Source organism: Palaemon carinicauda, chromosome 37 (genome assembly GCF_036898095.1).
Source record: "Palaemon carinicauda isolate YSFRI2023 chromosome 37, ASM3689809v2, whole genome shotgun sequence".
In the NCBI taxonomy this organism is placed as follows: domain Eukaryota; kingdom Metazoa; phylum Arthropoda; class Malacostraca; order Decapoda; family Palaemonidae; genus Palaemon; species Palaemon carinicauda.
In genome coordinates, this window is record NC_090761.1 from 66,225,496 (window position 1) to 66,242,668 (window position 17,173).

The following is a 17,173-nucleotide window of genomic DNA, read 5'->3' on the forward strand; positions in this document are numbered from 1 at the left end:
TTAAGAATACTATAAAAGTCCTAATTATCACGAAGCCCCTCAAATATTGGTATTAATTAAAAGAGTACTATAAAGGTCCTAATAATCACGAAGCCCCTCAAATATTGGTATTAATTAAAAGAGTACTATAAAGGTCCTAATTATCACGAAGCCCCTCAAATATTGGTATTAATTAAGAATACTATAAAGGTCCTAATAATCACGAAGCCCCTCAAATATTGGTATTAATTAAGAGTACTTTAAAGGTCCTAATAATCACGAAGCCCCTCAAATATTGGTATTAATTAAGAATACTATAAAGGTCCTAATAATCACGAAGCCCCTCAAATATTGGTATTAATTAAGAATACTATAAAGGTCCTAATAATCACGAAGCCCCTCAAATATTGGTATTAATTAAGAATACTATAAAGGTCCTAATAATCACGAAGCCCCTCAAATATTGGTATTAATTAAGAGTACTTTAAAGGTCCTAATTATCACGAAGCCCCTCAAATATTGGTATCAATTAAGAGTACTACAAAGGTCCTAATTATCACGAAGCCCCTCAAATATTGGTATTAATTAAAAGAGTACTATAAAGGTCCTAATTATCACGAAGCCCCTCAAATATTGGTATCAATTAAGAGTACTTTAAAGGTCCTAATTATCACGAAGCCCCTCAAATATTGGTATCAATTAAAAGAGTACTACAAAGGTCCTAATTATCACGAAGCCCCTCAAATATTGGTATCAATTAAGAGTACTTTAAAGGTCCTAATTATCACGAAGCCCCTCAAATATTGGTATCAATTAAGAGTACTTTAAAGGTCCTAATTATCACGAAGCCCCTCAAATATTGGTATTAATTAAAAGAGTACTATAAAGGTCCTAATTATCACGAAGCCCCTCAAATATTGGTATCAATTAAGAGTACTTTAAAGGTCCTAATTATCACGAAGCCCCTCAAATATTGGTATCAATTAAGAGTACTACAAAGGTCCTAATTATCACGAAGCCCCTCAAATATTGGTATTAATTAAAAGAGTACTATAAAGGTCCTAATTATCACGAAGCCCCTCAAATATTGGTATCAATTAAGAGTACTTTAAAGGTCCTAATTATCACGAAGCCCCTCAAATATTGGTATCAATTAAGAGTACTACAAAGGTCCTAATTATCACGAAGCCCCTCAAATATTGGTATCAATTAAAAGAGTACTACAAAGGTCCTAATTATCACGAAGCCCCTCAAATATTGGTATTAATTAAAAGAGTACTATAAAGGTCCTAATTATCACGAAGCCCCTCAAATATTGGTATTAATTAAAAGAGTACTATAAAGGTCCTAATTATCACGAAGCCCCTCAAATATTGGTATTAATTAAAAGAGTACTATAAAGGTCCTAATTATCACAAAGACCCTCAAATATTGGTATTAATTAAAAGAGTACTATAAAGGTCCTAATTATCACGAAGCCCCTCAAATATTGGTATTAATTAAAAGAGTACTATAAAGGTCCTAATTATCACAAAGACCCTCAAATATTGGTATTAATTAAAAGAGTACTATAAAGGTCCTAATTATCACGAAGCCCCTCAAATATTGGTATTAATTAAAAGAGTACTATAAAGGTCCTAATTATCACAAAGACCCTCAAATATTGGTATTAATTAAAAGAGTACTATAAAGGTCCTAATTATCACAAAGACCCTCAAATATTGGTATTAATTAAAAGAGTACTATAAAGGTCCTAATTATCACGAAGCCCCTCAAATATTGGTATTAATTAAAAGAGTACTATAAAGGTCCTAATAATCACGAAGCCCCTCAAATATTGGTATTAATTAAGAGTACTATAAAGGTCCTAATAATCACGAAGCCCCTCAAATATTGGTATTAATTAAAAGAGTACTATAAAGGTCCTAATTATCACGAAGCCCCTCAAATATTGGTATTAATTAAGAGTACTATAAAGGTCCTAATAATCACGAAGCCCCTCAAATATTGGTATCAATTAAGAGTACTATAAAGGTCCTAATTATCACGAAGCCCCTCAAATATTGGTATCAATTAAGAGTACTTTAAAGGTCCTAATTATCACGAAGCCCCTCAAATATTGGTATCAATTAAGAGTACTTTAAAGGTCCTAATTATCACGAAGCCCCTCAAATATTGGTATTAATTAAAAGAGTACTATAAAGGTCCTAATTATCACGAAGCCCCTCAAATATTGGTATCAATTAAGAGTACTTTAAAGGTCCTAATTATCACGAAGCCCCTCAAATATTGGTATCAATTAAGAGTACTTTAAAGGTCCTAATTATCACGAAGCCCCTCAAATATTGGTATTAATTAAAAGAGTACTACAAAGGTCCTAATTATCACGAAGCCCCTCAAATATTGGTATCAATTAAGAGTACTTTAAAGGTCCTAATTATCACGAAGCCCCTCAAATATTGGTATCAATTAAGAGTACTACAAAGGTCCTAATTATCACGAAGCCCCTCAAATATTGGTATCAATTAAAAGAGTACTACAAAGGTCCTAATTATCACGAAGCCCCTCAAATATTGGTATTAATTAAAAGAGTACTATAAAGGTCCTAATTATCACGAAGCCCCTCAAATATTGGTATTAATTAAAAGAGTACTATAAAGGTCCTAATTATCACGAAGCCCCTCAAATATTGGTATTAATTAAAAGAGTACTATAAAGGTCCTAATTATCACGAAGCCCCTCAAATATTGGTATTAATTAAAAGAGTACTATAAAGGTCCTAATTATCACGAAGCCCCTCAAATATTGGTATTAATTAAAAGAGTACTATAAAGGTCCTAATTATCACAAAGACCCTCAAATATTGGTATTAATTAAAAGAGTACTATAAAGGTCCTAATTATCACGAAGCCCCTCAAATATTGGTATTAATTAAAAGAGTACTATAAAGGTCCTAATTATCACAAAGACCCTCAAATATTGGTATTAATTAAAAGAGTACTATAAAGGTCCTAATTATCACGAAGCCCCTCAAATATTGGTATTAATTAAAAGAGTACTATAAAGGTCCTAATTATCACAAAGACCCTCAAATATTGGTATTAATTAAAAGAGTACTATAAAGGTCCTAATTATCACGAAGCCCCTCAAATATTGGTATTAATTAAAAGAGTACTATAAAGGTCCTAATTATCACGAAGCCCCTCAAATATTGGTATTAATTAAAAGAGTACTATAAAGGTCCTAATTATCACAAAGACCCTCAAATATTGGTATTAATTAAAAGAGTACTATAAAGGTCCTAATTATCACGAAGCCCCTCAAATATTGGTATTAATTAAAAGAGTACTATAAAGGTCCTAATAATCACGAAGCCCCTCAAATATTGGTATTAATTAAGAATACTATAAAAGTCCTAATAATCACGAAGCCCCTCAAATATTGGTATTAATTAAGAATACTATAAAAGTCCTAATTATCACGAAGCCCCTCAAATATTGGTATTAATTAAGAATACTATAAAGGTCCTAATTATCACGAAGCCCCTCAAATATTGGTATTAATTAAAAGAGTACTATAAAGGTCCTAATTATCACGAAGCCCCTCAAATATTGGTATCAATTAAGAGTACTTAAAGGTCCTAATTATCACGAAGCCCCTCAAATATTGGTATCAATTAAGAGTACTATAAAGGTCCTAATTATCACGAAGCCCCTCAAATATTGGTATTAATTAAAAGAGTACTATAAAGGTCCTAATTATCACGAAGCCCCTCAAATATTGGTATCAATTAAGAGTACTTTAAAGGTCCTAATTATCACGAAGCCCCTCAAATATTGGTATCAATTAAGAGTACTACAAAGGTCCTAATTATCACGAAGCCCCTCAAATATTGGTATCAATTAAAAGAGTACTACAAAGGTCCTAATTATCACGAAGCCCCTCAAATATTGGTATTAATTAAAAGAGTACTATAAAGGTCCTAATTATCACGAAGCCCCTCAAATATTGGTATTAATTAAAAGAGTACTACAAAGGTCCTAATTATCACGAAGCCCCTCAAATATTGGTATTAATTAAAAGAGTACTATAAAGGTCCTAATTATCACGAAGCCCCTCAAATATTGGTATTAATTAAAAGAGTACTATAAAGGTCCTAATTATCACGAAGCCCCTCAAATATTGGTATTAATTAAAAGAGTACTATAAAGGTCCTAATTATCACGAAGCCCCTCAAATATTGGTATTAATTAAAAGAGTACTATAAAGGTCCTAATTATCACGAAGCCCCTCAAATATTGGTATTAATTAAAAGAGTACTATAAAGGTCCTAATTATCACGAAGCCCCTCAAATATTGGTATTAATTAAAAGAGTACTATAAAGGTCCTAATTATCACGAAGCCCCTCAAATATTGGTATTAATTAAAAGAGTACTATAAAGGTCCTAATTATCACGAAGCCCCTCAAATATTGGTATTAATTAAAAGAGTACTATAAAGGTCCTAATTATCACGAAGCCCCTCAAATATTGGTATTAATTAAAAGAGTACTATAAAGGTCCTAATTATCACGAAGCCCCTCAAATATTGGTATTAATTAAAAGAGTACTATAAAGGTCCTAATTATCACGAAGCCCCTCAAATATTGGTATTAATTAAAAGAGTACTATAAAGGTCCTAATTATCACGAAGCCCCTCAAATATTGGTATTAATTAAAAGAGTACTATAAAGGTCCTAATTATCACGAAGCCCCTCAAATATTGGTATTAATTAAAAGAGTACTATAAAGGTCCTAATTATCACGAAGCCCCTCAAATATTGGTATTAATTAAAAGAGTACTATAAAGGTCCTAATTATCACGAAGCCCCTCAAATATTGGTATTAATTAAAAGAGTACTATAAAGGTCCTAATTATCACGAAGCCCCTCAAATATTGGTATTAATTAAAAGAGTACTATAAAGGTCCTAATTATCACGAAGCCCCTCAAATATTGGTATTAATTAAAAGAGTACTATAAAGGTCCTAATTATCACGAAGCCCCTCAAATATTGGTATTAATTAAAAGAGTACTATAAAGGTCCTAATTATCACGAAGCCCCTCAAATATTGGTATTAATTAAGAGTACTATAAAGGTCCTAATTATCACGAAGCCCCTCAAATATTGGTATTAATTAAGAGTACTATAAAGGTCCTAATTATCACGAAGCCCCTCAAATATTGGTATTAATTAAGAGTACTATAAAGGTCCTAATTATCACGAAGCCCCTCAAATATTGGTATTAATTAAGAGTACTATAAAGGTCCTAATTATCACGAAGCCCCTCAAATATTGGTATTAATTAAGAGTACTATAAAGGTCCTAATTATCACGAAGCCCCTCAAATATTGGTATTAATTAAAAGAGTACTATAAAGGTCCTAATTATCACGAAGCCCCTCAAATATTGGTATTAATTAAAAGAGTACTATAAAGGTCCTAATTATCACGAAGCCCCTCAAATATTGGTATTAATTAAGAGTACTATAAAGGTCCTAATTATCACGAAGCCCCTCAAATATTGGTATTAATTAAAAGAGTACTATAAAGGTCCTAATTATCACGAAGCCCCTCAAATATTGGTATTAATTAAAAGAGTACTATAAAGGTCCTAATTATCACGAAGCCCCTCAAATATTGGTATTAATTAAAAGAGTACTATAAAGGTCCTAATTATCACGAAGCCCCTCAAATATTGGTATTAATTAAAAGAGTACTATAAAGGTCCTAATTATCACGAAGCCCCTCAAATATTGGTATTAATTAAAAGAGTACTATAAAGGTCCTAATAATCACGAAGCCCCTCAAATATTGGTATTAATTAAGAGTACTATAAAGGTCCTAATTATCACGAAGCCCCTCAAATATTGGTATTAATTAAAAGAGTACTATAAAGGTCCTAATTATCACGAAGCCCCTCAAATATTGGTATTAATTAAAAGAGTACTATAAAGGTCCTAATTATCACGAAGCCCCTCAAATATTGGTATTAATTAAAAGAGTACTATAAAGGTCCTAATTATCACGAAGCCCCTCAAATATTGGTATTAATTAAAAGAGTACTATAAAGGTCCTAATTATCACGAAGCCCCTCAAATATTGGTATTAATTAAAAGAGTACTATAAAGGTCCTAATTATCACGAAGCCCCTCAAATATTGGTATTAATTAAAAGAGTACTATAAAGGTCCTAATTATCACGAAGCCCCTCAAATATTGGTATTAATTAAAAGAGTACTATAAAGGTCCTAATTATCACGAAGCCCCTCAAATATTGGTATCAATTAAAAGAGTACTTAAAGGTCCTAATTATCACGAAGCCCCTCAAATATTGGTATCAATTAAAAGAGTACTTAAAGGTCCTAATTATCACGAAGCCCCTCAAATATTGGTATCAATTAAAAGAGTACTAAAAGGTCCTAATTATCACGAAGCCCCTCAAATATTGGTATCAATTAAGAGTACTTTAAAGGTCCTAATTATCACGAAGCCCCTCAAATATTGGTATCAATTAAGAGTACTAAAAGGTCCTAATTATCACGAAGCCCCTCAAATATTGGTATCAATTAAGAGTACTTTAAAGGTCCTAATTATCACGAAGCCCCTCAAATATTGGTATCAATTAAGAGTACTTTAAAGGTCCTAATTATCACGAAGCCCCTCAAATATTGGTATCAATTAAGAGTACTATAAAGGTCCTAATTATCACGAAGCCCCTCAAATATTGGTATCAATTAAGAGTACTTAAAGGTCCTAATTATCACGAAGCCCCTCAAATATTGGTATCAATTAAGAGTACTATAAAGGTCCTAATTATCACGAAGCCCCTCAAATATTGGTATCAATTAAGAGTACTATAAAGGTCCTAATTATCACGAAGCCCCTCAAATATTGGTATCAATTAAGAGTACTAAAAGGTCCTAATTATCACGAAGCCCCTCAAATATTGGTATCAATTAAAAGAGTACTATAAAGGTCCTAATTATCACGAAGCCCCTCAAATATTGGTATTAATTAAAAGAGTACTATAAAGGTCCTAATTATCACGAAGCCCCTCAAATATTGGTATTAATTAAAAGAGTACTATAAAGGTCCTAATTATCACGAAGCCCCTCAAATATTGGTATTAATTAAAAGAGTACTATAAAGGTCCTAATTATCACGAAGCCCCTCAAATATTGGTATTAATTAAAAGAGTACTATAAAGGTCCTAATTATCACGAAGCCCCTCAAATATTGGTATTAATTAAAAGAGTACTATAAAGGTCCTAATTATCACGAAGCCCCTCAAATATTGGTATTAATTAAAAGAGTACTATAAAGGTCCTAATTATCACGAAGCCCCTCAAATATTGGTATTAATTAAAAGAGTACTATAAAGGTCCTAATTATCACGAAGCCCCTCAAATATTGGTATTAATTAAAAGAGTACTATAAAGGTCCTAATTATCACGAAGCCCCTCAAATATTGGTATTAATTAAAAGAGTACTATAAAGGTCCTAATTATCACGAAGCCCCTCAAATATTGGTATTAATTAAAAGAGTACTATAAAGGTCCTAATTATCACGAAGCCCCTCAAATATTGGTATTAATTAAAAGAGTACTATAAAGGTCCTAATTATCACGAAGCCCCTCAAATATTGGTATTAATCAAAAGAGTACTATAAAGGTCCTAATTATCACGAAGCCCCTCAAATATTGGTATTAATTAAAAGAGTACTATAAAGGTCCTAATTATCACGAAGCCCCTCAAATATTGGTATTAATTAAAAGAGTACTATAAAGGTCCTAATTATCACGAAGCCCCTCAAATATTGGTATTAATTAAAAGAGTACTATAAAGGTCCTAATTATCACGAAGCCCCTCAAATATTGGTATTAATTAAAAGAGTACTATAAAGGTCCTAATTATCACGAAGCCCCTCAAATATTGGTATTAATTAAAAGAGTACTATAAAGGTCCTAATTATCACGAAGCCCCTCAAATATTGGTATTAATTAAAAGAGTACTATAAAGGTCCTAATTATCACGAAGCCCCTCAAATATTGGTATTAATTAAGAGTACTATAAAGGTCCTAATTATCACGAAGCCCCTCAAATATTGGTATTAATTAAGAGTACTATAAAGGTCCTAATTATCACGAAGCCCCTCAAATATTGGTATTAATTAAGAGTACTATAAAGGTCCTAATTATCACGAAGCCCCTCAAATATTGGTATTAATTAAGAGTACTATAAAGGTCCTAATTATCACGAAGCCCCTCAAATATTGGTATTAATTAAAAGAGTACTATAAAGGTCCTAATTATCACGAAGCCCCTCAAATATTGGTATTAATTAAAAGAGTACTATAAAGGTCCTAATTATCACGAAGCCCCTCAAATATTGGTATTAATTAAAAGAGTACTATAAAGGTCCTAATTATCACGAAGCCCCTCAAATATTGGTATTAATTAAAAGAGTACTATAAAGGTCCTAATTATCACGAAGCCCCTCAAATATTGGTATTAATTAAAAGAGTACTATAAAGGTCCTAATTATCACGAAGCCCCTCAAATATTGGTATTAATTAAAAGAGTACTATAAAGGTCCTAATTATCACGAAGCCCCTCAAATATTGGTATTAATTAAAAGAGTACTATAAAGGTCCTAATTATCACGAAGCCCCTCAAATATTGGTATTAATTAAAAGAGTACTATAAAGGTCCTAATTATCACGAAGCCCCTCAAATATTGGTATTAATTAAAAGAGTACTATAAAGGTCCTAATTATCACGAAGCCCCTCAAATATTGGTATTAATTAAAAGAGTACTATAAAGGTCCTAATTATCACGAAGCCCCTCAAATATTGGTATTAATTAAAAGAGTACTATAAAGGTCCTAATTATCACGAAGCCCCTCAAATATTGGTATTAATTAAAAGAGTACTATAAAGGTCCTAATTATCACGAAGCCCCTCAAATATTGGTATTAATTAAGAGTACTATAAAGGTCCTAATTATCACGAAGCCCCTCAAATATTGGTATTAATTAAAAGAGTACTATAAAGGTCCTAATTATCACGAAGCCCCTCAAATATTGGTATTAATTAAAAGAGTACTATAAAGGTCCTAATTATCACGAAGCCCCTCAAATATTGGTATTAATTAAAAGAGTACTATAAAGGTCCTAATTATCACGAAGCCCCTCAAATATTGGTATTAATAAAGAGTACTATAAAGGTCCTAATTATCACAAGCCCTCAAATATTGGTATTAATTAAAGAGTACTATAAAGGTCCTAATTATCACGAAGCCCCTCAAATATTGGTATCAATAAAGAGTACTATAAAGGTCCTAATTATCACGAAGCCCCTCAAATATTGGTATCAATAAAGAGTACTATAAAGGTCCTAATTATCACGAAGCCCCTCAAATATTGGTATCAATAAAGAGTACTATAAAGGTCCTAATTATCACGAAGCCCCTCAAATATTGGTATCAATTAAAAGAGTACTATAAAGGTCCTAATTATCACGAAGACCCTCAAATATTGGTATCAATTAAAAGAGTACTATAAAGGTCCTAATTTCACGAAGCCCCTCAAATATTGGTATCAATTAAGAGTACTATAAAGGTCCTAATTATCACGAAGACCCTCAAATATTGGTATCAAATAAGAGTACTATAAAGGTCCTAATTATCACGAAGCCCCTCAAATATTGGTATCAAATAAGAGTACTATAAAGGTCCTAATTATCACGAAGCCCTCAAATATTGGTATCAATTAAAAGAATACTGTAAAGGTCCCAATAATCACAAAAAAGATGACATTGTACCATCACAAATACTTACTTTCAATTTGTTTCCACTCATACGCTTTTTCTGATCAGGGCTCATACCTTCTGGTAATTTAACGTCAGGAGAGCTTGAAACGACATCTGTAAAAGTTATAAGAGGATACAATAGCCATCAAAATACATCATGTGAAAAGGACCTGAGTCTCTCCACAAATATTAACCCTTTTACCCCAAAGGATGTACTGGTACGTTTCACAAAACTCATCCCTTTACCCCCATGGACGTACCGGTACGTCCTTGCAAAAAAATGCTATTTACATCTTTTTTCATAATTTTGATAATTTTTTGAGAAACTTCAGGTATTTTCCAAGAGAAAGAGACCAACCTGACCTCTCTATGATGAAAATTAAGGCTGTTAGAGCAATTTTTAAAAAAATATACTGCAAAATGTGCTTGAAAAAAAATAACCCCTGGGGGTTTAGGCCTGGAAAGTTCCTTATAGCCTGGGGGTAAAAGGGTTAAGTATGCTAACTGAAAAAAAAAAAATTATTTGCATATCACACAATAAAATTAATATTATATTTCACAAATTTAATATAGATGTTTAAATATCACTTTATCTAAATATTCAAACTTATAAGATAAGAATTTAGTTAGCTTGGAAAACTGGAACTTCTAAAGTAAGAGGCAGTATTCTACTTCCATATTTCACTCATAGGAAAGTACCGGGAATAACTATCTAAGAAATAATAGTCAATCATTGACTTTAGCGTGCGCAGCTCAACATTACCGCTTGCCAGTACATACGCAGCTTGATGTTTTTATTTTTTCGCGAGTGGAGCGAGCCCACAGCTAGACAAGAACCATTAGATTTTCTATAACAGTATTCTTATATTTTTCTTAATAAAAATATTGAGATCACATACCAAAGCAAAAGAATAATTTCTGAGATCACGCCATAAATGAGATCGCATCCCAAAACAGCACCATTAACTTTTCTATTTCACATTTTCAGGGCGGAGTATTACTGCATATTTAAAACAATTTCTAACTCATTGTATTTGTTCTCTTAGTACTATATCCACTAATCAAACCAACTGCTCCTCACCCAAATATCTTAAGGATGTTAAATTTCAGTTATGAACAACAACAGTCTTCTTCTATATACTGTAATATATATATTTTGTTAAAAACAATATTTTTGGCTGTCTCCTATTTTTCACTATTAATTATCTCTAAACTAAGCATATAGTTTGTAGTACTGTACTGTTTTTCCATTTTTTTGATAAATACTTAGCAATAATGATAGCTATACTTAACTACAGTACTCCAAAAAAAAAAAAGTAAAATCTTCATCAGCGAATTTCAACATATGAACATAAGAACACACTGTACATGAAAATGATTAAGAACAATTAAAAGAGTATAAATTACCTTTATCAATTGAGTCAGCAACATTTTCCTTTCCCCCAGTACTTTTCAGCTTTTTGGCATTAGCATCGTCCTGTGAAAGATGAGAGCTTATACTCATCTAAGATTTTAAAATAACAGCACCATGACAAATTTAAAAATTCCAGATATATAAACAGGAAGTATATTATTCGGGAGTATTTTTAGCAGTTAATTTTTTACTATTTTTATTAAATAGTGGAGATTTATCAGTCCAATGAGTCAAACTTAACTCCTACAGAGCTGGCCTATTCAACGTTCCCTAAATTTTCCTTAAGCACCAATAACTATCCAGTGCGGGTTGTGGTGGTGGGGTGGGGTGGGGTGGGGTGGGGTGGGGTGGGGTGGGGGGGGGATTTGGTTTGAACATCCAAACATCTAGGAAAACTACACATTCTTTAAGAATTAAATTTTGTTACCTCCACAAGAACACAACATTTAAGTCTTATATACTCATCAGGTGGAAGGACTTTTCTCATGAAACACACACTGGGAATTTGATGCTATGACTGATAGGGTTATGTGCCAGAGAAGTTTTCTCAAAACAAACAAACTCTTGGAAATCTTTAAAGGACCCATGTCCTTACCATGTGTATGGATAGTGCTTGACTGTCCGTTTCCACAGCCAGCTGTATCAAGAGCCAAATGAGCATTCGGTTATGGGTACCACCACTGGACCAAACACTGCTAAGGTAACTGCCATTTCTGGTCTTATCAGTAATTAGAATCGAAGTGCTAAACACCAAGGATGATCAGGCATTTGTTCACTTTTTATCTTCATTCAAGTTACAATTTAGCCTAGGGAGGGGATGCTTGGTGAGTAAGGGTAGCCCCACAACCACCAGTAAGTAAGTTTGTCCTGGGCCACTAAAGTAGGTTAGAACACAGGGTGATATTTCTTTACAGTGTCAAATGTACATACAGTAACATTTATGTGACTTGTTTAACAATACTGTATAGTATAATATGGTTTGCTAATTCTATTTTATAAGCAATCAGTATTTCAAGTTTATTAATGTTGTACTATTTAGTGTTATTTACAACATATCTCAATTTTCTTAATATTTTAAGAGCAGAGTTTATTTCAAATCTAACAATTGTTTCTTAAGCATGCACGTGCACTCCGTATATATATGCAGCCAAACCCTTAGTAAATAAGCTGTAGTTCATATTTTGATCCTAATTGAATTGCTTGGAGGCCCCTTCTCATTGGCTTAGCGAATATTTGCCGTACAAAAGACGAGATTTTCGTTATCGTAATAAAAAAGCATTTCAGAGTTTTTTTTAAATTATGTGCACATCTCATTTTATTATTATTAGTAGTAGTAGCTAAGCTACAATCATAGTTGGAAAAGCAAGATGCTATTAGCCCAAGGGAAGGGTTCCAACAAGGAAAAATAACCCGGTGAGGAAAGGAAATAAGTAAATAAATGAACGTCATAAGAAGTAATGAAGAATTAAAATAAAATATTTAAAAATAATAACAACATTAAAACAGATATTTCACATAAAAACTATAAAAGAGACTTATGCCAGCCTGTTCAACATGCAAACATATGCTGCAAGTTTGAACTTTTGAAGGTCCACAGATTCAACTACCTGATTAGGAACATCATTCCGCAACTTGGTCACAGCTGGAATAAAACTCATGTTGGAGAAAGCCTGATTATAGTTTATGAAACATTCACTACCAACAATGCAAAGTTGAAATAATTGTACAAAAGGACAAAGTACCAGAAGATAACATACATATACCAAGGCATTCCCCCAATTTTGGGGGGTAGCCGACATCAACAAATGAAACAAAAAAAGGGGACCTCTCCTCTCTACGTTCCTGCGTGTCGTAAGAGGTGATTAAAATGATCAGGACGAGGGGGCTGGGAACCCCCTCTCCTGTATTTACAATCCTGTGAGACATCAGCAAAGAAGATAACATATGATAAGATAAATATCGTACTGTAAATCTTGGTGTTTTCTTATCAGTTATCTTACTCCTTCTCACTCATATAAACAACCATATATTCTTTGATATGAATAAAAAGGGCAAAGGTAATTCTGGTTTTGTATGCTTGTATAAATAAACCATAGTAAATTCTTATACACTGTATAAGGACCATCTATATGCAAATATACAAAATATAACAAATCTTAATAGTAATTTGTAATTTTTCCAACTTACAGTATACGAACCTGAGTCCTACAATATATAAAATGCATTCAGCGAAGCTGGAACCGCAATTGCATTCATCAATATGGTACTTAACCTTTTACCCCCAATGGACGTACTGGTACGTTTCACTAAACTCATCCCTTTACCCCCATGGACGTACCGGTACGTCCTTGCAAAAAATGGCTAATTAAATCTTTTTTCATATGAGAAACTTCAGGCCTTTTCCGAAAGAATGAGACCAACCTGACCTCTCTATGATGAAAATTAAGGCTGTTAGAGCAATCTAAAAAAAAATGTATTGCAAAATGTGCTTGAAAAAGAAAATGCCTGGGGGTTAAGGGTTTGAAAGTTAAATAGCTTGGGGGTAAAAGACTACTTCTGAGCTTCGACTCAAGTCCGAGAGGGATGGTTGAGGAGGTAACTTGAACTATAAAGGAAAAATAGTTTACTTTTAAAATCTATTTGTCCCTACGCACATGTAAACCCTTTACCCTTTAAAATAAGGAGACACTGATAGGTAGGGTTAGAAGGGGCCTAGAACCGAAGCTGGCTGGTTCTCTTTCTTCCCTAGAAATATCAGTCTACCTGGTCTTGTACGGGAGCAAATTCAAAGACTCTGGCAACCCTCCATCTGTCCACCATAGGGATAAATAGGCTGATAGGGTCTAGTCTGTACTAGGAAGACTGCTACACAATCAGAGGAGGATTCTATTCCTCCGTGAGGAAGAGCAGTAAGGAATTATATATCTAGTGAATGATGATCAATGGGTTGATATATATTCCATCAAACACTCTTCTAGACTCTAAAGTAGGGTTCATGTATTTGGCTAAAATTGAAATTATATATATTTACCCCTCTATAAAGCGAAATATAATATAAATTCTCTAATTAACGTACTTTTTTTTTATTTGTATGGGGATAAATGGGGATGAGCACGGTTAACTTTTTAAAGGACTTTCCTTTGCCTTTGGGGTAGACCGTATATTAAATATCCTAATACAGTTGGTTAAACAAACCCTACGGTATGGCACCAATGGGGCACTAATATACATAGCTCTTGAAAATAGCTTCATATATTAATATATCAGACCAATAAAGAACATTTTCCCCATAAAGAAAATCGACTTGACAATTAATAAGGAAAATATTGCCTGTCCTAACGAATTACATTCACCCCAGAACTACAAGATCTAATTGCTGTATTATTATTACTAGCCAAGCTACAACCCTAGTTAGAAAAGCAAGATGCTATGAGCCTAAAGGCTCCAACAGGGAAATAATAGCCCAGTGAGGAGAGAAAACAAGGAAATAAATAAATGACGAAAACAAACTAACAATAAATCATTCTACAAGCAGTAACGTCAAAACAGATATGCCATATGTCATTATTGGGTATTAAAGAGTACTACACCCATATTTCATTATCAAAAGTATTCTATAATACTTTTCGAATTAGTTAAAGATAATGTCAAGATAACCTTAGGCTTAAACTATGAAGGTAAAGTTTCCGTTGACATTTATGAGAGACTAACTTGAACCGGTGCAAGACCGTAGCATATTTTACCTGATTCTGGTCACTAATCCTTTTATTAACAGGCTTAAAGAAGTTGAGCAGTGTTTTCTGGGATGCCATAGTTCTCAGGATGCTATGTCTTGGAACCAAATTGTAATTGGACAGCTTGGAAAAAACGAAGATTCTGTTAAAGCACAACTTGAGTTTCAGCATTTGTTTACGATTATTTTTCCCGCCCAGCCAAGCCGGAAGCCAAAGTACAGTAGTAGTACTTGTAGGAAATTAAGGATCCTAATTCTAAACTGATTTACAACGTGAAAGAAAAGCCAGATAACATAGAGGGAATCAAAGTAGTAGAAAGTTTAACGTATTTAGGAATAAAGCTAGACAATAATAGAATTATATTTAAAACTCAGAAAAGGGTAATGATAGAAAAAGCACAAAAAATAGCTAATTCAACATATTCAGGTATAGAGAAAAGTTGCAATAAAGTAATGATAGGAAAAACGTTCTGGAAAAGTATTGCTTTACCATGTATTTTGAATGGAACAAGTATTATAAATCTATCAGAAACTGCAATAGAGAAACTACAAGGAATAGAGAATGGGGTTTAGCCTACAGGAAGACTTTAGGTGCCACTAAAAGCACAGCTAATACTACTCTAAGAGGGGAGATAGGTGCATCTATGAAAGCAAGGGTGATGAATGGGAGACTGCAGTAATTAAATCGTACTCTGAATAGGAAGAAGGAAATACTGAAAACAGTTATCCTGGATATTCAAGAAAAAGAAGGAAGATGGTGGAAACAACCTGCAAAGTACTTAGAAGAATTAAGTATAGGCATAAAACAGATAAGGAAAATGAACAAGGAAGAAATAAAATCGGAAACCAAAAAGTGGGATACTGAAAAGTGGAAAGAAGAAATAGAAAGTAAGGTGAGCTTAGAAATATACATAACGTGGAAAAAAAGAAATTAAAGAAGAGTTACTTTATGACAATATATTTGCTTCACTGATATTTTTTAGAGCAAGAACTAACACCTGGAAACTAAATATTGTAAATAGACACAATGGGGGAATGTAAACTGTAATTTTCGTGAAAATGAGAGGAAGATTTAATACATTTTCTTTTGTTTTTGCCAGGAATGTAAAAAAGAAAGGAATGAAGTAATTGAGGTACAACAACCATACGAGGAAGACCTATAGAAAACAGTAGGATTATTTCTATTTAGTGAAACAAATATAGAAAAGAAAAAAAAAGAAATGTTAAACCTGATGTGCAAAATACAAAACCGTATAAGAAGATAAACTTTAGAGGCGCCATTGTAAAAGCTATGCCTCACCCCAGAACTTGAACTGTTTCCCCAATAGCTTCATATTATATATTAATGGTTTTGGTATATAAAATTAAAATCAACACTGCCATTGCATGCTAAGCGAATAACTAATATGGAAATCTAGAATTTCAGTCTTCCTAGAATTCAGGTTTAGATGTGCGTAGAGATATGCCTTTTCATCGGTACCTCCTTAATTTTCTTTATCCAATTTCTTTGATTTTATTTTTTGTTTCTTTACATTTGGTATAGATATTCTTTTATCTTTAAGCAATGGGTCTCTTCTTCCTTTGATATGTGCTTGTTCTATTCCAAGCCGGGTCAGTTCTGATATTTAGACAAAGTAGCCTATAGTTTATTTGCTCTTCGTAACAATAATAATAATAAAAATAATGAGAAGGATGAATCTCGGAAATGTATTAATGAAATTATTGACGCTGTTAAACGATCATCCTTTCTAAATTTTCAAGGCAAATATTATGTGCAGTTTAACTGAAAGCTAAACAGGATATAAAACTTAGTATAAACTTGGAATGGATTGAGGACATTCAAAGGAAATAATAAAGACGATTAATTCGTGTAAAATCTGTCAATTATTCCATTCAGGTGTTTATGTTCGACCAATTGTATTCACATTTGTAGGAGATCTACATATTTTATTGGAATATATCCTAAGTGGAACTTCTTAACTGGTGTTTACAATATCTTACACAACTTTCTACTTATTTTTATTAGTTATTTTATAATTATTTCTACCATTCGTGTCATAAGAGGGATTGTTATCTCTTGAAGCATTTACGACCTAGATAACTTGCATTGCTAAAACGTATTTCCCTTTTTTATAATATATTTACATTTTGGTGATTGTCAAGGGCTACTGATTTGCAATTTTTATCTTTTGAGTAAA

At 32.6% G+C, this 17,173-nt stretch overlaps 1 protein-coding gene across 1 annotated transcript in view; it reads right to left on the reverse strand.

The window, feature by feature from the left end:
* LOC137629748 (uracil-DNA glycosylase-like) overlaps nt 1-11,367 on the reverse strand; it is a 31,074-nt gene extending 19,707 nt beyond the window's left edge. The window contains exons 1-2 of the mRNA XM_068361347.1: nt 11,236-11,367; nt 9,857-9,942 (exon numbers count right to left, since the gene is read on the reverse strand). Coding sequence (XP_068217448.1) covers nt 9,857-9,942; nt 11,236-11,332 — 183 coding nt within the window. The 5' untranslated portion in view covers nt 11,333-11,367. The remainder of the gene's footprint in view (nt 1-9,856; nt 9,943-11,235) is intronic.
* Between the last annotated feature and the right edge of the window lie 5,806 nt (nt 11,368-17,173).